The following is a 22,198-nucleotide window of genomic DNA, read 5'->3' on the forward strand; positions in this document are numbered from 1 at the left end:
TAGGATCGAGGGAGAAGATAAAGGGAAGATGATGTATTAGGTATGAGAGAGAGAGAGTGTGTCCTTGACCTGTGGGAGCTTTGGGCTTTATATACCCTTAGCTTCAATCTTGATGCACCATGTGTTGAGCTCTTACAAGTGGGTCAGATGCAAGTGAGCAAATAATTTGCCACTATAAATTTAAGTAAGATGACAATTAAAAATGTTTTTAATCATCTTGAATGGGACATAATAGTTGAAGTTGAAAGTAACGGTTATAAATGCTAAATTAAAGAATGTTTCTATGTGTACGATGGGTTTACTAAACTTACCACTTTGGTCCTAAAAGTTAGGGAATAGCACACTGTATCAACAAATTCAATTCCATCAATCCATCTTTTCTTTAATTTTGTATTTTTCTTATTTTATTTTAATTCTTTTTTCTTGAATTAATGGATTAACTTTTGGAAATTTTTAGATTTTAGGATAGTTTAAATCCTAACTAAGATTTGCCCTTATCCATTCGAAATTTCTTCCATTCAATTAACTTAATATTCAAATCCAAGATCCTTCGTCATATATCATCAACTGAATAGTGGATAATAATATACATATGCTTACAATGTAGAACAATTATATTAAAAACTGAATGGTTGGTATTTATCAAAAAAAACTGAACAGTCGGAACTTTTCGATTCCATCTTTAATTAAATTAAATAATCAAAATTAAATTTAAATAAATATTAAATGTAACAAATATTTAAATAAAATATACACCAATCCCATGGTTAATACTAAAGCACAAGGAGGATAGAATTCTAATTTCATTAGTTGCAGAAGGTTTGAAATTTAAAATATGAAAATATTAATACACAATTATTATTTAGAAGATAAATAAATATTTTTTCAAATTTTGTATATGTTACAAAATCAAATAAATCTCTGTTTTCGATTCAACCAAATAATTTAATTTTATTCACCCATCTACAACGAGTATTTGTGAGACAAAAAAATACAATAAATATTTTTGCTAATTGATAAAATTTTTGTACAAAATGAAAATTAAGGGGCCGAACAAGCTTCAGCTCTGACTACGAGAGAAGACTAACATGAAAATTTTCTTCATCTCCTACCTCACTACAAAAAGATGCTACTCAAAAGATTACCGAATAACTACCTACATACCCTAATGAAAATGTTAGAAGTCTAAGAACTATATTACAGTTGAGGTAGTGGATCTCGTAGTGTAGGATAACACTTGTATATAATGGGGTATAGTGTCTAAGAAAAAAAGAAGAGAAATTGATAGTAGAGCCTGTGGCTTAATCCTGTAGTAAAAATTGGAAGGCTGGATTCTCAGTAAGTTCTGCAGCAGGTTTTACCTTGGCGAATTCTTTTACTCTCATAGAACCAATAATGTCCTCCACTGAGAATGGAAAGCTACATTCAAAGAGGAAGCCATTAACCTTTCAATATTAGAGGAACTAAAAAGCAACTTTAGTTTTCCAACTCTTACCTGATATCATCTTCCAACAGAAAGGTACTGCCACCATCATCTGCGGAACCATCTGATAATAGATGTTTCATGCTGGAAATTACCTGTACAATTGAAGAGGTAAAAAAAAAAAAAAAAAAAGGAAGGTCGTCCCTTTGTTGATAAAACTTTGTACTACCATTTAATTTTGGTGTGACTTACATCTGGTGAAACACTTGGAGCGTTGTTGCTGTCATCCCTAAAAAGTGCACATATTCGGTAAAGTTGTTGAACACTCAGAACCTGGAGAAGGACATATGTTTCAAATTCTGAAGAATTTCATATTTTACAAGCAAAGGATTTCCATGGTGAAAACAGAAAGCAAAGGATTGCTTGTATCATGTTTCACTTCCAGGAGGAACATGTTCAAATACCACAAATACATTTCTTATTGATTTTCTAATGGGTATGTTGTATGAAACCATATTTTTCACCATCCCCATCACCTGAGGGATGGTTGAAGGAAGAAAGAAAAAGAGACTTACAGGACAAAGTTCATTTGTGATTTCATTGTAAGTTATGCTGGATTTTTCTTGCAAAACCTGACAAGACAAGAACAGTTGTTTAAACTGGAGAAATGAAAGATATCAGAATAACTAAAACATGAAACAAAGAGCAAGAATTAGTGATTAGCTCATTGCATTCTGTTGTATACAAACTAAAACCAAAATTTGACAGCATTTATAAAGACCTTGCAAAAGAACTGATAAGAACAAAATCACATTTCTTTGAAGAAAAGAACTAAGAAGTTAAGGTTAGCAGATCCTAAATTATCAAGCCTTGAAATTCAAGAAAAGATCATATGTTTTCAATTCCACAACATACCAACCCTAAAAAGTATATTTTAACATAAAAAAGAGACCGAGGCCGGTTTATACACTTCAAAAGCCACAACTGCGACTAAATATTACAAAAACAAAGTAGCATGATTTTTGTCAAGGAAAGAAAAGAAGTAGTGCATATAGCTTGCACTGCGTCATCCGTTTCAAGCTTACCAGGCACACACAATTTAGATTGTTGAGAATCTTTGATTATTTGATAGTAGTGAATAACATGACTATAGAGAATACAGCTGATTTTTAGGGATTTTATTTAGAGATACTTTTTCCTTAATTGATTCAATATTTCATGTATATATAGCTGTACATATATCTAAGAAACACATACTTTTGAGTGAATTTTTCCTCAGATACATTAAGAGTATTCATCTTTAATTTCATAATGGTATCAATTTTTTATCCGATTTTTTGAGATTTTTTTTCTTGATTTTAGATTTTGTTTTAAAAAAATCCTAGAAAACACAAAATTGGTACTTTCCACCCTAGTCTTATATTTTTTCTCTCACTGCCACTACCATTGGAGTCGACATCCATTCGTTGACAAAACCCCAGAATCCGGTGGCTAGAAGACCTATGCGTAGGCCTCACGTGCCGCTGTAAGCTTTTACATCTTTGTTTCACGTGTCGTGCGTGGCCTTCACTTGCTGCCTCTGTGTTTTTTCCGACGCTAACGCTGTGCTCTCTGCTCCCTTCCAGTCATTCTCTTCTAAGTGGAGGTGTTTTTTTCGCGTGGCCTTCACCTGCTGCCTCTGTGTTTTTTCCGACGCCAGCGTTGTGCTCTCTGCTCCCTTCCAGTCATTCTCTTCTAAGTGGAGGTGTTTTTTGGCTAAATTTTTTTTGGTATCTCTTTTGTGTTTTTTTTTTTTTGGGTGTTTTTTCCCCTAATTTTCCAAGTAGTTTTTTTGGGTATTAGTTGTTTTTTCGAGCATTATGTCTAAGGACGAGAAGCTCATAATTTCAACCGATAGTCCCTTGTTGCAAATTAGTCCTATGAAGCTTGATGCATATAATTACCTTGCTTGGTCAGGGTCTTGTTATTTATCGAGGCTCGTAGCTTGCAGGGATACATCACTGGTATAACGTCGAAACTTAACTCACTGATTTAACATTTATTCATGGGATTCAACAAACTTTGTTATTATGGCATGGCTTATCAACTCTATGTAACTCAATATTTTCCAAAGTTAGGTCCGTTTGTTTACATGTAAAAGGTTTTAAGGAAAATATGGAAAATGTTTTTTACATTTTTCTGTGTTTGTTTCACAGAAAATAGTTTGGTCAAGGAAAATGACTTACAGGTCAAAGTAAAATAAGCCATTTTTCCTGTAAAATGACTTACCCTTTTAAAAAACTTAAGTCATTTTTCTAAAAAGAGCTATCTATAGATAATTTTATTTTTTATAAAATTAACTTAAATCAAGCTTAATATTATTATATTGATAATAAAATTTATTTTTATTTTTAAAATATTTAAAATATTATATTTTTCAATATTATTAAACATGCATATTTCATTATTTATATTTAGTCATATAATAAATTATTAATATAATTTATTATTTTAATAAATTATTTAATATTTAAATTTTATTTTAATAATAAATTTTAAAATAACAAATTTAAACAATATTATTCACATTATTTGAAAATATTCAATATTAATATTTTAATAATAAATATTTATTACAATTATAAATATATTAATAATAAATGTTTTGTAGTATAAAGGTTAAAATATGCCATAAGTCTATCTACACTTCATGATTTATAATTTAGCCTTTATACTTTTATTTTCAAGAGTTTAATCCTTTACTTTTCAATTTTAAAAATCAAGTCCAATTGTTGATATCATTAATTTTTTGTCGGTTTTGTTAATGTCATATTTTTAAATAAAAATACTTAGTAGTCATGTAATTAAAAATGACGTTATAATAAATCTGAATTTAACATAACATTTTTAATATTTGCAAAAACAATGTAAAATATAAAATTATAGATAAAAATAAATTCAATGAAAAATAAGAAAATCTCAAATGCATGTTTGTTTAATTGAAAACAACTTTTTATAAAATATTTTTAAGAAATCTACCAAACACTAGAAAATATTTTACACATTCATCCAAACACCAGAAAATATTAGATTTTCTAGAAAAGTAAATAATTTTCCGGAAATTATTTTCCGAAAGTTATTTTCAATGAAACAAACGGAGCCTTATTTGTTGCTTGATACTACGGAAAAAATTTGGAATATTGCTGCTCTCACCTACTCTCGTGTTGGGAATGATGCGTAAATTTTTTTAAATTCGTAATAAGGTCAATGGTACAAAACATAAAAAGTAATGATTTCTCAATATTTTGTTGAATTAAGTGGGTTTTGGTAGGAATTTGTTTATTATCAAGATTTTCAGGCGTCTTGTACCAATGATGCTGAAAAAATTCAAAAGACGGTAGAAAAAAGCACGTTTTTTATTTCTTGGCTGTTGAATACTGAGTATGGTTAGATTTGGGTTCAAGTTCGTAGCAAAACTTCGTTCCTTTCTCTCCATGAGGCATACTCGTATATACAATAAGAGGAGAGCCGTTGTGTTGTTATGCTCTATAATTCACCTCTTGAAAAAACAGGTCTCATTGCTAACCAGGATGGTCCATCAGGTGGTAAGTTTGACGAGGATCACTTGACGTGTGACTATTGTGGTAAGCCTCGACACACTAAAGATCCATGCTAGAAGTTGCATGGTCACCCCAATCGAAATCGTGATGGAAAATAATAGGGTAATTCTCAGCCTCAGGCAAATTTGTCAGACTCTGTGACAACAGAGGACAAGTCCACTTTTGTTGGGATTTTTACCCCAGATGAGATTAACATCTCTGATGCTTCTTGTCTTAATTGGACTCTACCTCGATTGCCAAGTCTAATCATGCAAAATCAGGTACTGTTTTAAATGTTTCATCTACTCTAAATCTTGAATTATTGATTTCGATGCGAATAGACATGATAGGGTCAAACAAAAGCTTATTTAACTATATTACTTGTCCATCTAAAGATAGTGTGCGACTAGCCGATGGCTCTCTAACCTCCGTCTCTGGAACAAGTTCTGTTGTTTGTACTTCCAATCTCACTTTATCCTTTGTCCTCTATGTTCCTAAATTCCCGGTTAACCTTTTATCTGTTAGTACTATCACTAAAGTCTTAAATTATAAACTAGAATTCGTTCCCGATCAATGTGTCTTTCAATATGTCTCAAGCCTTATTTTCATACAATAAAGATGTTAATCGGGAGATAATTCAGTGGCATAGGCAGTTAAGACATCTATCATTTACTATTCTTTGCCGAGATGTTTCCTACTTTGTTTTTAATAACTCAGTTAGACTCTTTAGTTTGTAATGCCTATAAGTTTGCTAAGCATACAAGAAACAATTATCCTTTACGTAATAATAAAAGTACTGTTCCTTTTGATATTATTCATTCGAATGTTTGAGGTCCTATTTGCCTTACTTCTTTACCTAGTAATCATTGGTTTATTACATTTATTGATTGTTCCACTCGGATGATATGGGCATTTTTTTTAAAGTACAAAAGTGATTTTTTTCATGTTTCCGTCCTTTTCATAAATTAATTACTACTCAGTTTGATGCTAAGGTTAAGATTTTTTGAACTGATAATGGAACTGAGTATAACTTTAATTATTATTTAGAATCATATGGGATTTTGCATCAAACCAGTTGTCCAAGTAAAAGTGCTCAAAATGGTATTGCCGAAAGAAAAAATTGACATATTTTGAAGGTTGCTAGATCACTTATGTTCACTATGAACTTGCCAAAGCCTTACTGGGGGATGTGATTTTGGTTGTTTCTTATCTCATTAATCGAATGCCTCTTCGAGTCCTTAATTTTAAGTCACATAAAAACCTTACAAGGCAAGACAGATTACCCAGTTTCACTAAAGTTCTTTGGTTGTGTTTACTTCGTACACCTTCGACATGGGAGCAAACTGAATCCTTGAGCAGTTAAATATGTTTTCATTGGATACTCTCCTACACAAAAGGGTTACAAATTTATCATCTGTCATCTAGAAAGTATGTAAATATGGATGTAACATTTCGTGAGGATGAACTCTACTTTTCTTCATCACACCATCTCTTCAGGGGAAGATTATTTAAAATGAAGAGATGACACCCTGTTCTATTACCCTTCCGAGGGAGAATTTAGTTGCAACAGAAACTTTGGTTCAAGAGAAGACTAGTGGACAGTTGTTGGATAGACCTAATTTAAGAACATATACTAGGAATAGCAAAAAAAAAACAGATGTCATCATACAATCTACTTTATGCCCTGACTTTTCACTATCAGGTCAGTCTTTTTTATCTAAGTTTGCTATTGATTTAGAATTACTAATAGCCCAACAAAAAAGTATTATAACTTCCACTTTACATACTATCTCTGAATTTGTCTCTAATGATTCTTTATCTCTGTCCTATAGAGTTTTTGCACTATCTTTGTTCTCTATGTCTGTTCCATAGGATTGGAAAGACGCTATCACTGATTCAAGATGGAAAGGCTATGATTAAATAAATGTGAGTTTTAGCAAAAAATGAGATATGGGAACTAGTTAATTCTCTTGAAGGGCAGAAAATGGTTAGGTGCAAATGGATGTTTACTATCAAGTATAAGGTTGATGATTCAATTGAAAGACTCAAAACCAGATTAATAGCGCAAGGGTTCATTCAGATATATGAAGTGGATTATCAAAAAACATTTGCTCCAGTTGTTAAATTGAACACAATTAAAATCCTTCTATCATGTACAACAAATCTCGACTGGGACTTAGTAGTTTGATGTAAAGAATGCCTTCTTATATAAAGACCTCAAAGAATAAATGTATATGAAAGTTCCTTCAGGATTTGAGGATAAAGATACTCAAGGTATGTAGACTGAAAAAGGCCCTATATGAACTAAAGCAATCTCCCGGAGCTTGATTTAACAGATTTAGTAAGGTCATAGTGTCGTTTGGCTATCAACAAAATAATGTTGATCATACGCTCTTTATAAAATATCATAAGGGTAAGATTACTCTCCTTATAATTTATGTTGATGACATAATTATGCCAAGAGATGACAAGGAAAAAATGACCCAACTAAAGAAACAATTGGTTCAGAAATTCGAAACCAAAGACTTGAGAAAGTTACAATATTTCCACGAAATAGAAGTGGCTAGATCGAAAGTGAGAATACTTATTTCCCAAAGAAAATATGTCTTACATCTTCTGATAGAGACTGGCATGTTAAGTTGCAAACCAACAAAATCTTCTATTGAAAGTAACCACAAGTTACAAGCAGGGATTGGTGAAATGGTGGATAAAGGGAAATATCAAAGACTCGTCGAACAATTGATTTATCTTGCTCATGCTTGACCTGATATAGCCTATGCGATTAGTTTGATAAGCCAATTTATGCATGATCCTCGCGAAACCCATATACAGGCCAGGCAAAGGTATTCTCTTCTCCAAAAATAGTCATCTCAAAATAGAAGTATTTACAGATGCAAATCAGGCTACCTCTCTTGATGATAGAAGGTCTACAATGGGCTATTGTACTATTGTGGGAGGAAATTTAGTCACTTGGAGGAACAATAAACAAAGTGTTGTGACTCGATCAAGTGCATAGGCTAAATATAGGGCCATGACTCAAGGTGTTTGTGAGCTTTTATGGTTGTAAAAGGCATTGAAAGAGTTAGAGTTGTTGAACGAAAATGGATTAGCTTTGTACTGTAACAACAAAACAGCCATCAGCATAGCTCAAAATCCAGTGTAGCACGATAGAACCAAATACATCGAAATAGATCATCATTTTATCAAGGAAAAAGTAGCCAATGGTGCCTTAAGCCTATCTTATCTAACATCCAAAACACAGTTGGTTGATGATTTTACTAAAGGGCTCAATTGTAAGACTTATCATAATTTTCTTTACAAGTTGGACTTGCGAGACATCTATGCTCCAACTTAAGGAGGAGTGTTGAGAATATTTGATTACTTGATAGCATTGAATAACATAACTTTAGAGATTACAACTGATTTTTAGGGATTTTATTTAGACATATTCTTTCCTTAATTGATTCAGTGTTTCATGTATATATAGCTGTACATATTTCTAAGAAATACATACTTTTGAGTTTTTCCTCAATATATTAGAATATTCAGCTCTAATTTCATTATAGATAAAAAAAAAGCATTGAACGAGAATGACACATTCTTACAACCTTTTATGATTGATAGTTTAACTCATTAAAGGGAGATTAGAACCTTAGGACTAGTTAAAAAAAGACTTAAATCTCTTTAGGATATTTTTATAGAAATTTTGCTTAGGGTTTATTAATCTATACATCCATTTATATAATGACCTACCTTATTACATAAATAGGAAACATATTCTAAAAAAGAAACAAGTTAACTAAAAAAAAACAATAAAAAAACCTAACGAAATAATTAAATTGTAGTTAAAGCCATAATTGGGAATTGGAATTAATGGTTTGTCTCCTTTTAAGGTTTGGTACTCCTTTATTGAAAGAGCTTTTCCTTAAACTCAAGATAAACTTGGCTAACGGTAACTTGCTCAAGATTGATTGACAGTTGTCTAATGCTCACAAATCTATCAGTCATCACCAAAGTTGAGTCAAAAGCAATTTTATTAGATAAATCTACCACTGCCACACAATTATTTTTTCCCATTACCAACAATCGAAATCGATAAAAGTTATGAACCTCCACGAACTCATTCTCATTTATTAGCACCCGTGAATAAACCGCTTCAAACTTCTCACCAACATTAATAATTTTAAAAAAATAATCCTGCAATGCTTTCTCTATCAGCAACTCCCATAAACCAAAGCATGTCTTTGGTAATAAAAAATAGTGTATTCTTGATGATAAAAGACAAACAATTGAGTCCCTTTTATCTCCGATACCCCTTCCACTAGGTAATTCATCAAGTTTAGACCCATTAAACCTTTCAGATTTGGACGTTTATAGGATTAGATTTAAAGAAAAGGATGGTTGTTGGACATGAATTTAAAAGCGGTTAATAAGATAAGGAAATGAACTTGGTTATGATTGCCATCGCTTTTGTCTAGATAAGTTTAGGAGTGTTTGATGCATAGGATACAAAAGATATATAGGTAGAGACTATAATTGTTTGGTCCACCTTCATATTCTACCATAGAGTTACCAACCTTTTACTGGTAATCATTTTATCTATTCCTTGCGCATTTGATTGAACATTTGATTTCCATTTCAGTAATAATTTCATCAACATTCCGCAACGTACAATCAAGCATCTGTCTATCGTCACTTGCATATGTTTGAGCTCATTGTGTATTTTTCCTCACCACTCTCCATCCATTGTTCTGCCATTATAAAGGATCATTGGCTCTGATGCCAAATTGTTACGACCTATTGTGGTTAATAGTCGTTGATATAGTTCAACTTACCAATGGGAGACTGAAACTTTAAAAGTCATTAGAGAAAGATTCAGATATCTTTCAGGCTTATTATTCCATATGTCCCTTTAAATAAGGGTTGATCTTATTACATGAATAGAAAGGAAATAAATTAACTGACGAAAATCGAAGGAAAGAAATAAAATCACAATCTAAACCTTAATTAAAGAATCAGAATTAATGGTCTAACAAACCGTTTTTAGTGAAATAGGAGCAGTAGTTTCAGAACCACAATTTTGACGAGTAAATTATTATTTTATTATTTTAATGTTTACAGGAATATATTAAGGTCATGTTAATGTTTACATGGTTAATTATATAAAAAGGACTAAATCGTAAAATAGATAAAAGTTAAGTTCTACTAGCTAAAGGGATCTAAAAACTATGAAATCTTAAACGAAAGGAATTAAATGGTAAATAAACCATTTAATGAATTAGTGGATGTACATGGCGTGGTTTTATTAAAATTTTGTTAGTTTTTAAGTAATTAAAGTTAAAAAAAAAATTAGGTATCATCTTTTATTTTCACAAACCTAAATTGATTTTGAGAGAATGAAACCTCCACGAATGAGTGCTTTGTTCGGAAAGCTTCTTTATAGTGCATGGTATGTGTTCTTCATCCTATTTTTAATGATTTTTTATGTTTTTGAATTCGTTATAGTTAAATTTAGCTAACCTGAGAGTTAATTTGTAAAACTGTTAAAGGTTGAGGGTTATGTCATGAATGTTTTTTAGTAAGTTTTGATGCTAAATGATAGATTATGCATCTTTTTTTATAAATAAACAAATTTTGTTAAGTGAATTTTAATGAAAATGGCAATTAAGGATAAACTTGTTAAAATGTGAAACTATAGGTTTTATTATGAAATGATGGTAATTATAAGTTGTTTCAAGGTCCCATGTATATGTGGTTAAATTGGATTTAAGTTAAAATGGTTCAATTACAATATATGAACTTAAAGATTAAATTGTAAAAAATTAAAATGTTAAGGGCAAATTGATAATTTTGCATAAACATAAGTTATGGATGAAATTGAATATTAGAAGTACTAAATTGATTGAAATTACTTATCTAGATCAAGATAAGCCACGTAAGGACCTACATCAAGGCAAAGAAAAAGCTTCGAATTAGCTCGATTTAACTTCTATGCCCCTCGTCGCTGAGGTAAATTCGTATAAATAGTTATCATATTAATGCTATTTAAATCGTAAGTTATTATTTTATTTATAATGTGAATTGATCGATGCATAAACAAATCAATACTATGATGGTTAACAAATCCCAATTGAACCTTAGGAATTCGTAGGATACAAATGATATGTCATTAGAGATTTCATGTTTCAAGTGCTGGTCTTTAATATCCTACTGATGAGTGAGGTCCTACATTTGTTGCAGATACTCCACAACTCATGTGAGCAGCATCATGTAGCTTACATTCCGACCCACAGCTCGTGTGAGCAAGTCCATTTCACAACTCGTGTGAGCAATAATATAAAGAAAAAAGTACGGTTATATGTAAAGGTACACTTCGTATAAGCTTTCCTGAGTATCCGATTATTTCCTAGATGGCTCAATGGGTAAGAAAAAGGATTAAAATGGTAAGCAAGCATGACCTTATGAAAAGAATGCATGAACTAATTGATGTATTCTATATGAAAAATGACTTATATTATGGTTGGTTCATTTGATTTATATGCAAGTGTGCTAACTTGTATATTGATAGTGATGTATAAGCTTATGGCAAGCTAATGATTTGAGTTATAGTATGCTTATACTTTATATTATGCAAATGAAATGGTAAGTTATGTTTTAATTTATATGAGTTTACTAAGCATTAATTACTTACGTAGTTTCTTTCCTATATTTTATAAATTATCAGAAGTTCAAATTGTTTGAAAGCTCGTCGAATATCTATCACACTATCCAGCAAATATATCGGTAGTTTTTAAATGTTTTGGCCAAGGTTTATAATGACATGTATAGGGTGAATCGTAATGGCATTTTCTTAAATGTTTAGTTGGTGATTTGGAATGTATAATTTTTTGAATGTATAAGTTGTCATTTTGGTTATCTTATAATGCATGGTTTGAATGACTTCTATGGTATGTTTTGAATTGATATGATTATGGTCAAGTTATGGCATGTTTTGGAAAATATTGAACTAGTAATTGATTATTGAAATGTGGTAAAATTGATATGTTTATGTAAAAGCTATTGAATGCTTTTGAGTTGCCTTTAAATGGCATATTGGTTAGTTGAATTAGGGTCTTGGAATAGCATCTACATATGTATGTTTAGGTAGGATTTTGATGCCTTGAAAGTGTACATCCAAAAGTTTATGCATGAAATGGTGTTGGAAAGGGATTAATTTTAGGTAAATTTAGGTCCATACAGCCTGAGATACGGGCATGTGCCATCTGATGATATCCTAAGTTGCAAGTCAAGGAGTTACACGACTTGGCACACGAGCGTGTGTCTCAACCGTGTGAGCCACACGATCGTGTGACCCCTGTTTCCAAATTTTTGTGACTTTTTCTTAGACTTTCCAAATGATTTAAAATTGGTCCCGAATCATTTATAAGGTATTTTTAGGACCTCGAGGGCTCAATATGTATATGATTGGTTTATGATTTGTTTATGTTATGGAATGAAGTTAAGTTTAAATAACTCTGATTGTACGGTAATACTTCGTAACCTTAATCCAACGACGGATACGGGTTAGGGGTGTTACAAATGGTGTTTCTCTTTCTAGGGTTTGGGCCATAATACAAGTACTACATTAGACCACAAGAGTATAAATTAGTAACTCAACAAATTCTAACCTAGTAAATGAATAGAAGAAACATACCAAGAAAGCAACAGCTTGCCTTGTGTGTTTGAGTTCACCCCATGATGATCCTGCATACTGTAATTAGAGGAATCATCAAACACTAATTTTTAACAAGGAATTGAAATTCAATAAGGTGATACAAGCCTAAAACTAAAATAAAGAAAAGGTAAACTTTTCATTGAATGTGACAATGCGACCAACAATAGTCCTTAGTGAATTAAAGAAATTACCTCTTCTGTCACTTGGGCACACCATAGTTCCAGCTCAGCTAAGCCATACTTCACATATTGCCCATTGCTAAATGTGCAGCACTCTCTACGAACAAGAAAGCTGTAGCAGAAAATATTAACTTTGATTTTTTGTAATATATTCTTATTATTATGTTAGGAATATAAAGATAAAATAGTGATATACCTATTAAAGAGCTGTGTATTTATATATGCAAATATTTGAATGAAAATCTTCTGAATAAGTGTTGGAGGCACCTGAAAAGAATCTGTAACCATAAGTTCAAGGTTCATTAAAATGATGGCACTACTCCACTTTAATATCATTAAGACAACAAGTTACATACAAAATTTTCTTTTAATGTGCTCAGATGCTTGTTCAGGGATTCAATAATTCTTTGCCAATGACAAGCGGGAGAGCTATCGACTTCTTCTGACTCTTCAAACGTTTTAAAAGCAGTTCCCTTTGATGCCCTAGGTACCTGACATGAAGGGTAATGCATTAACATTCTAAAAGTTCAAACATAGAGCACTATAGAAGCTGGGGAGATGATTTAAAAAATAAGCCTCACAATGGTTTCTCATGTATATAGAAATCAACAAAAGTTTGAAAGTAAATCAAATAAATCAATGGAGAGATTCTGCATGGCTCCTTATACCTGGATGCAACAAGAAAGAAGCAATGACAAGTCCTTTTTCAAGTTGTCTCTAATGATTCCATAGATTTTTTCTACATATGCTGTGAGCTGCTGCTTGAAAAGTAGAGCTGGATACTTGGCCTCAACCTGGCGTACTACACCAACTGCTAGATTCGCAGAAGATGAACGAAAACTCTGAAAAGGAACAACACCTTATCGGATAATTTTCCTAGAATCATTCAACACTACATCCACAAAATAAAATATCCAAAGGATTTTGAAATATGAAGTAGATTCTTTCTTTCTTTCCTCTTTTGGGATCTTTTCAACAAGTGTTCCGAAATATCATGCAAACAATTTACAGACATTGTAAGTGAATTATGTACTTGGGTCATCCTGGAAAAAAATGAAGTTGGAGCAGGAGGCTTCTGTACTGCAGCAGAGGATTTCAAACTACTTTGAAGCAAAAACAACAAAGCAGATGTGTTCGACAGCCAATAAGCCATGTGATCATTGTCATCTTGTTTCTGCAGAACATCAAACCAGATCAAGAATGTCATATTTGATTTATTTATCTAAGTCCCTAGCAAAGAGAGTAATTCAACATTCATTCCCAGTCTCTGAATACGACAATAGTACAGTGATATCATAGGTACCAGCAAGAAAATGGTAGTTAATATTGATGAAAAAGATGGGCTTTGTGTGATAAATAAGTTACCTCTAGTGAAGAGCCAATCATCTGAATAAGATTATCAAATACACTTGTCCTTTCAGCTTCTAATGTTCTCCAGTGAACAAGGCATTTGTATATTGTAAATGCTGCAACAGGCTTTTCTTGGCTGAATCCAAGATTCTGTGTGGTACATTTTATTAGAGAATCAACACCCTCTTGTGCCTAGGCATACGACAAAAATTAATCCCAAAAAACTTCGATCCAATACAAGTTGAAAAAAACACAAAAGTAGAAATCCATATCATTTGAGTTAATACTTGTGGCAATTCAATCTTAGATCTCCTCATTCTGCTATCTTCTCTACCAAACCTTTTTGATGGACCAGAATTCAATTGAGCCTGTCAAAAAGCTCTTTCTATCTCAGGTTCAAACCAAGGATGCTGATATAACTGATACACTGAAGTTAAAAGCTAATCATAGAATCTCTTCATTCTTCACTTACATGATTACCATTTTGCAAAGGCTGCAATGTGAAAAAAAAGACCAACAATGAAAAATAAGGAAAATGAAAGTAACCACAACCAACAAACCAACTGGAGAAAGATAAGAACATGTTTAAACGTAGCTTACTGTAGATGACGCAAATGACGATTGTGGTGACATTTTCCTACTAGGTGCACTCTGCAATGCTTTCTGTCTCAAAATCTTGTCCTCAGTTTCCATGTCTGAGATCTTTTCTTCTAATCTGGTAAATATAGATAATTACTTGAATGGAAGAAAAGGAACAATTCAATTGACTAAATAGTCATACTATCATAAACATCAAACATCTATTACCACAATATAAAATAGGGATAAAACCTTTGCATTGCAGTTTTCAGCTCAATTATCTTCATCTCAGCCTCCGAAGCCTGCTTTAGCCGCTCTTCACTAAGCTTGTTTGTTTCTTCAATTTTCTTTTCTAATGAAGTTACCAGAGCCTGAAATGGCATTTTCGCAAAAAAAAATTCAAGAAACATAAATGAAATATCACTAAATTTAAAATGACATTAAGCAAGCCTTCTGTCCAAGTAAGGTCCTATTCAGAAGTAATAACCATCTAACAATACCTTAAGCTGTTCATTTTCAGCAGTAAGCTTAACCATAAATTCATTATCAATTACTGGGACCTCCTTAATTATAGGAACTTTTCCAGCAATGTTCTTTGTGCCTCCGCTTTCCTTCATTAGTAACTCTTTTTCACGTTGCAACTTCTTCAACTCCCATGTAAGTTCTTCAACTTGCTTTTCCAGCTTAGTGTTGGCTTCTAGGAGGGCACCAGTTTCCTTGGCAGCCTGCAGACAAGCAAGGAGAATCAACTGCAACAATCATGCACAGACTATCACCTCATGAGTGAACCTACGAGAACATCACATCAAACAGGTGAACGCAATCAAAACCTATAAAGGAAGCTCTTGATCATCCAGAATGGAAGCAGTTTTAGAGGAGATGAATGCACTGAAAATGAGCTGCACTTTGGAGATAGTTGACTTACCAAGAGACAACAAGACCGGGGGATGTAATTGGGTATTTACTATTAAATGCAAGGACAGTGAGAGTGTAGTCAGTCATGAGGTACAAGGCAAGACTTGTTACAAAAGGGTTCACAAAAAACCATGGAACTGATTACCAATAAACATTGCCTGCAGTGGCTAAGGTGAACTACATCCGTGTATTACCCTCACAAGTTGTGATTTCAAGCTGGCCATTACACCAATTAGATGTAAAGAATGCATTATTAAATGGTGATCTAGAAGAATTGTTTATGGATAGACCACCTGGTTTTGAAGGTAACTTTTATAGTTAAAATGTGTGTAGATTAAAAAAATCTTTTTATGGCTTGAGACAATCTCTTAGAACTAGATTTAAATGTTTTGGGAGAACCGTGAAGATTCATGGGTGTTCTAAGAGTCAAAACCGATCACACCATGTTTTATAAGCACTCAAATGAAGGTAAAGTTGCTAATCTAATAATCTATGCGGACGACATAATTGTGATAGGTGATTATGGTGTTGAAGGGTTAAATAAGGTATCAGCTAATGCCTTTGAAATCAAAGACCTAGGTGCTTTGAAGTATTTTCTGTATTTTTGTTTCTAAGGGAAAGTATGTCCTTGGTGAAACAGGTTTTTTAGGGTGTAAAGCTGCTGAGATGCCTATTAAACCTAATCTGCAACAAGAACAGGTCAAGAATGAGGATGTACTGAATAAAGATCAAGCTCAAAGACTTTTTCAGAAGTTAATTACTTGTCACATGCATGTCTAGATTTAGTTGTTAGTACCGTAAACAAGTTCATTTGATGCAAAGTATGTCTTCATCTGCAATTCCTATAGGTGGGAAACTCATTCTCTTCAAAAAACCCAACACAAATATAATAAACCAATTTTCTTGAATGGTCTCAATTGGTTAAGTTCATAATTCGAGGCAAAGGAAAAATTGATTACTTGCAAGATGAAAAGGCAAAACCAAATGAAGAAGTAGGTTACTCAACTTGGGAATCAAAGAAGTCAATGGTCACATCATGGTTAATTAATTCCATGGAACCCAAGATTGGCCACACTTATGTATTCCACAAGACAGCAAAGGAGATATAGGACATGTCCAATGATATGTAGAAGTTAGAAAGCTAGAAAGGTGTGATGTTAGGAACGAAAACGGAAACATAGAGGCTAAGAAAGCCTCTTAGAAGTGAAATTGAAATCAAAGACCTTGGGTATTAAGACACTTTTTAGGAATGGAAGTGGCAAGAAGCAATAGTGATATTTTTATCTCACAAAGAAATTATACTTTGGATCTTTTAAGGAAACTGGAATGTTTGGTTGCAAGCCAGCTAAGACACCCATAGTTGTGAATACGAAGCTTGGAGAAGCAAGCAATGGAATTTCAGTAGATAGGGGAGATATCAACGTCTAGTGGGAATAATGATTTATTTATCTCACACCAGGCCAGATATCACATTTGCTGCAAGTGTAGTCAGCCAATACATGCATTCTCCACGGGAAGAGCATCTTGAAGTAGTCAATCAAATCATACGGTATCTAAAATTTACTCCAGGTAAAGGCTTGTTCTTTAAGAAAAATGAGGAGTCAAGTGTGGAGGCACTCACTGATGCAAATTGGGCAGGTTCAATTGAAAGTATGAGGTCCACATCAGATTATTTCACAATGCTTTGGTGGAATTTGGTTACTTGGAGAAGCAAGAAACAACTGGTTGCAACTCGCAGTAGCGTAGAGGCTGAATTTAGAGCCTTTGCACAGGGACTTGTGAGCTGATTTGGTTAAAGAGGTTAATGGAAGGAAAGGCAGCTGTAAGTATTGCATATAATCCAATTCATCGTGACCGAACAAAGCATGTCAAGATAGATCACCATTTTATCAAAGAAAACAAAGAAGATGGGGTAATTTGCTTCACTAACTTAGCCTAAGATGTATACTATAAATATGTATAATTTTTCCTCATTGAAGTTAGAGAGCATAAAATAACATTAGTATTAACATGGCAATGGAGTACATTACTCAAAAATATCATTTATTAAGAACTTGTTGAAGCAAAAATTGAGAAAATGCCCATGCAAGACATCATGAGGTTAAACTAATTCAAGAATAGAGAAATGAAAAATCACCATTCTTATATTCCGTAATTCTCTACGTGCAAGTTTTCCTCTCCAAGCACATTGTGTGGTGATTGCTGCTTTCTTTAACCTCAAGTAATGACGGCTGGCTAAGAATCGGCGACATTGACTCTGTTACAGACATGAAATCGAATGATATCAGTATGTTGATAATGATATACAACTATAACAAAAGAAGAAACCAGACATTGCAGAAACAAAAAACAGCATTAGTAGTATTTCTTTTGTTGAACTAACCAGCATCAATATTTATCGCAACACAACTAAGATAACACTTCAGTGAAGAGAAATGAGATTTCTTAGAAAGAATGAGTAAAATCTGAGCTATTAGTATTTCATTAATTGAAAGAAATTTTATCTTTACCTGAATTACTGTTACAGCTCTCATCTGCTTCCTCAATAGAAGTTTATCACGAGCAATCATCCCACGAATACCCGCTTGGATGGTAACAGATGAGAAGTACAAATTCTTGTATGCTTTCCTAGCAAGAAACTTGCGTGAATGTTTTTGAATATTCAAACAAGCAGCTGCTCTTCTCATCCTAGCATACTGATGGCGTACTGCTTGTCCTGCAACCAGGTTATAGAAAATAATAGGGAAAATAAATAAGTCACTGGATACAGGGCAGCAATTATAACTAATGATACTATCACAAATGCACAATATGAAATGCTTATTACCTCTACAGAAGGCTTGAAGTTTTATGGAAGATAACCGCAACAAGATAAAGTGTCTGCGACTCAAATATGCACGGACTTTTCTCTGTATAACAATTGCTGATACTCCTAAAACCGCACCTCGACGTGCATCTAGTTCAGCCATCTGACCCGCCCTCAGAAAAACTTTTGTTTTACCAACCTACAACGGCAGCAAACCTATAAGCCATAGTATTAAGCGGTGGAAGAGCATAGCGGAAGCAATAATAGCAAAATGCAATATATGCAAAAACTGATATGATCAACCAGCCAACAAGAGATGTGACATGCATGATATTCAAGAACGACTTAAGAAACAAATGGAATGACAATAACTTTTCCAAAGCTATTTTATGAAAATATATAAATGCAAGAAGTACCTGATAACCACTGAGGTTACTCTTTTCCAGAATCCTCTTGCTAGCAGCAACATCATTATAGCTACCACAAAATAAGCAACAAATAAAGAGAGTAATGCACCTCATAGGTAACTTAGGATTCTGGTAACATAATTCTAAATAATAAAAGATACACCAACACAGAAGTAATAATTTTGAACTACAAAAGAAAATCTTGGAAAAGCTACCTCCCATTGAGAACCTCTGGAGCCAATATGGAAAACCGATTTATAAATTCACGAAACATCTTTCGAGAGGGAAATCCAGCAGTGCTAATTCTAATTGCTTCCATCACTCCCTGGAATAAAATATGTGCCAAACCATCATACAAACAGGCTGCTCAAAGCAAGGATTGACCAAAACATGAAAACTCACCCCACAACGAAGTTGTTGTAGTATATTATTATTTTCAAATATTCCTGGCTTAAGAGCATTATTTGGCTTTATACAACGTACATAGTGTGGTTCAGTGGCATTCAAAGTCTCAAGTAAAGATTGGAGTTGTTGCTGTGTAAAATAGATAGTATAAGTGAAAATCCAATAAAACAAATGACGTATATAATTTGCCTTTGATTTAGACAAAGGAGCTGTGACAGACCTTGAAGCCAGTAGCTATTGAGGAAAATTTTGATGATTTGGAAGTTTCCTCAGGTAAAGGAGGAAACAAGCTTGAAACAAAAGAGCATTTGGAAGCATTCAAGAGAGCCTGATGCTCTGGAACAACTAAATCTTTGTTCTTCTCCAGGAATAGCTCAGTTTGGTAAGTCACCTGTAGCAAAAATCACTTTATAGTAAATGCTCAAGAATTGTTTGTTTCATAAGTAGATTACAGAATGATATCTGATACTATAACATTTCTAGCTAATATTGAGACCACTTTACATTTATATAATATCGAATATTGTCGGTTGAATTACTTGCAGTACAAAACAATGCTACCGGTTTATGTTATTTAATTTTTCAAATCGAGGCTTTTTAGGGGATTCAGCATTTGCTAAAATGGATTGTTAATTGAAGTTTGAGTAGAATTAGCTAATTGGATTTGTCCTTTAATCTTGACCAGTTTAGGCAGTGCTTGTTAGTCAAGTTTAACTTGTCTTTTCCAAGCTGGAGATCATCATGTCAACGGGTATAAGGTGTCATAAGCAGAAAAAATCACTAGATAATATAAATTTAGTAGAGCAAAATAGATATTTCCAACAGCCTTATGTTTTAGCTTAACATTAAATGCCTCTTTGATGTGATTCATAAGGATGCCACAGCATAAAGATACTTACATCACCAGCATAATGGCAAATGGTGAAGTCAGTGCGTGACAACTTAGGCTTAACGAAGCGTTTATGGTCCTTAAAAGTCTGATAGAGTTTTTCCGCAAATGTCTCATGTGTTGATCGAGGAAACATGCTTGAAAAATAACAAGAGTTATTGTCACAATTTCAAAGGTTATAAAATCAAAAGAAAATAAAAATTAGATAAACCAAATTTCTTAAAAGGGAAATGGTGGTTTAACATTGTTATGTATCAGATACCTACCAAGCCTCGTCAAGAAGAGCAATGATGCCACCAGGTTTCTGTAAGCAGAAAAGTAAACATTATAAGATAAAACTATCCAATAGAGTACTAAAATATGGATTAATTCCACCAACCCCCTACAGTTTCAACTTCTCCCACATAACACTTTTTTTCCAATTAGCACCATGTGATTAAGATATATTTTGAAAAGATGTTAGACTGTTAATCTTACCAAAAGAAAAGTCAATCTTATTTGTTCACAGTTAAGGGTATTTTCATAACTTTCTCATGTAAAACTAACAGCTTAAACTCTATGAGAACAGTACTTATTCATTAGTAGTTATTAAGCATGTGTTTAAATCACAGTGTTATGGGAAGAATTGAAACCAAAAGGGAGTTTCCCTTGAAATTTTCATGACATTAGCTTGTTATTAAGCATGTGTTTAAATTTTCAAGTGTATCCTTTATTTTAAATTTTGCTGGTGTTATCATTTATTTTGAATTTGCTGTTGTTGTCGTTTTTTTTAAATTTTGTTGTTTGTTAGTGTTTCGTAGAAATAAGTCTCCTACAGAATAGGAGTAGGCTTTTTTTCACCTATAAATATCTTGCTGCATTCAACAATCATCTTTCTTTAACACTGTCACTTGCATTTATAATTGTAACATAAATTTTCTAAAAGATTCTCATTAACATAAGCAGACAATAATCTTTCATGATTTTAGCATCCAATGTATAAAACCACCATCACCCAAGTTATAATCTTAGTCATCAGAAAGCATCATTTAGAGTTCCTCATACTCCTTTAAAAGGTTTACATATCCATATGAATTTTAGAAAAACTACCCCCACCCACCACCCCAACACACACATATTCAAGGCTTATATGTGTATTATATATATATGCAGAGTTTTTCGCATAAATTGCATATTGCAAATAAGACACTGGCATAAAAATGACAAAATGGAATAGGACTGATGTTGTACCTTTTCAACAAGATCAAGAATATCTTGATTATCAACAAACTCTATATAACTCCAGTCAATTTGTTCCTTTTTATATTCCTCCTGCTCCATCTTAAAAACATGCTGGAAAAATGACGGTATTTGGTCATTTTAAGCATTGCTTTAAAAGCTGAATATTACCTAAAGACAACAGCATCAATGTAATGTATAAACCTGATTAAAATGCTGTTGCAGCTTTTCATTCGTCAAATTGATGCAAAATTGCTCAAAACTGCGTACAATGGAAATGAATCATGTAGGTATTTACAGAACCAAACAAAGAAACATTGTCTATAGATCTGCACACTGTAAAACTTGAATAACAGACACAATGTGCAGGAAGGATGAATCCAAACTAGCAAAGAAAGAGCAATAGTAATACCCACAAATTTAATCAACAATATAGACCCTGCATAATCGTTAAGGAAATTTTTAAAATCTCGTGGACTTAAAATACTAAATTGCCCTATCTAGACATCCCAATCATGAAAAAAGCACGGGGATGCCATGAAAGAAATTGATGTTTGTAAATGATGAAAACAAAGCATACCAGTTAAGCACCTGTTTGTCTTGAAACTCTCAAATCCATAAATATCCAGGACACCAATCAAGAATTTTGATTCCAGATCCTGACCAATAGAAATATTTATCTTCTGAACGAGCCTGGGAAACCAAAGTGCAGAATGTCAAGAAAAATCATAAATG

The 22,198-nt window shown here is 32.9% G+C and overlaps 1 protein-coding gene across 1 annotated transcript in view; it reads right to left on the reverse strand.

Moving 5' to 3' along the window:
* Positions 1-924: 924 nt before the first annotated feature.
* LOC108457236 (myosin-8-like) overlaps positions 925-22,198 on the reverse strand; it is a 28,659-nt gene continuing 7,385 nt past the window's right edge. The window contains exons 10-37 of the mRNA XM_017756189.2: positions 22,055-22,156; positions 21,668-21,725; positions 21,476-21,577; positions 20,512-20,549; positions 20,256-20,382; positions 19,577-19,747; positions 19,354-19,485; positions 19,167-19,276; positions 18,961-19,021; positions 18,566-18,743; positions 18,249-18,454; positions 17,876-17,995; positions 15,324-15,548; positions 15,076-15,194; positions 14,845-14,959; positions 14,717-14,737; positions 14,532-14,612; positions 14,260-14,436; positions 13,928-14,068; positions 13,563-13,736; positions 13,251-13,385; positions 13,091-13,161; positions 12,907-13,006; positions 12,695-12,751; positions 1,999-2,055; positions 1,676-1,756; positions 1,496-1,578; positions 925-1,419 (exon numbers count right to left, since the gene is read on the reverse strand). Of these exons, the coding sequence (XP_017611678.1) occupies positions 1,302-1,419; positions 1,496-1,578; positions 1,676-1,756; positions 1,999-2,055; positions 12,695-12,751; positions 12,907-13,006; positions 13,091-13,161; positions 13,251-13,385; positions 13,563-13,736; positions 13,928-14,068; positions 14,260-14,436; positions 14,532-14,612; positions 14,717-14,737; positions 14,845-14,959; positions 15,076-15,194; positions 15,324-15,548; positions 17,876-17,995; positions 18,249-18,454; positions 18,566-18,743; positions 18,961-19,021; positions 19,167-19,276; positions 19,354-19,485; positions 19,577-19,747; positions 20,256-20,382; positions 20,512-20,549; positions 21,476-21,577; positions 21,668-21,725; positions 22,055-22,156 (3,160 nt within the window). The 3' untranslated portion in view covers positions 925-1,301. The remainder of the gene's footprint in view (positions 1,420-1,495; positions 1,579-1,675; positions 1,757-1,998; positions 2,056-12,694; positions 12,752-12,906; positions 13,007-13,090; positions 13,162-13,250; positions 13,386-13,562; positions 13,737-13,927; positions 14,069-14,259; positions 14,437-14,531; positions 14,613-14,716; positions 14,738-14,844; positions 14,960-15,075; positions 15,195-15,323; positions 15,549-17,875; positions 17,996-18,248; positions 18,455-18,565; positions 18,744-18,960; positions 19,022-19,166; positions 19,277-19,353; positions 19,486-19,576; positions 19,748-20,255; positions 20,383-20,511; positions 20,550-21,475; positions 21,578-21,667; positions 21,726-22,054; positions 22,157-22,198) is intronic.

The sequence above is a fragment of the Gossypium arboreum genome, chromosome 9 (assembly GCF_025698485.1).
Source record: "Gossypium arboreum isolate Shixiya-1 chromosome 9, ASM2569848v2, whole genome shotgun sequence".
Classification (NCBI taxonomy): Eukaryota; Viridiplantae; Streptophyta; class Magnoliopsida; order Malvales; family Malvaceae; genus Gossypium; species Gossypium arboreum.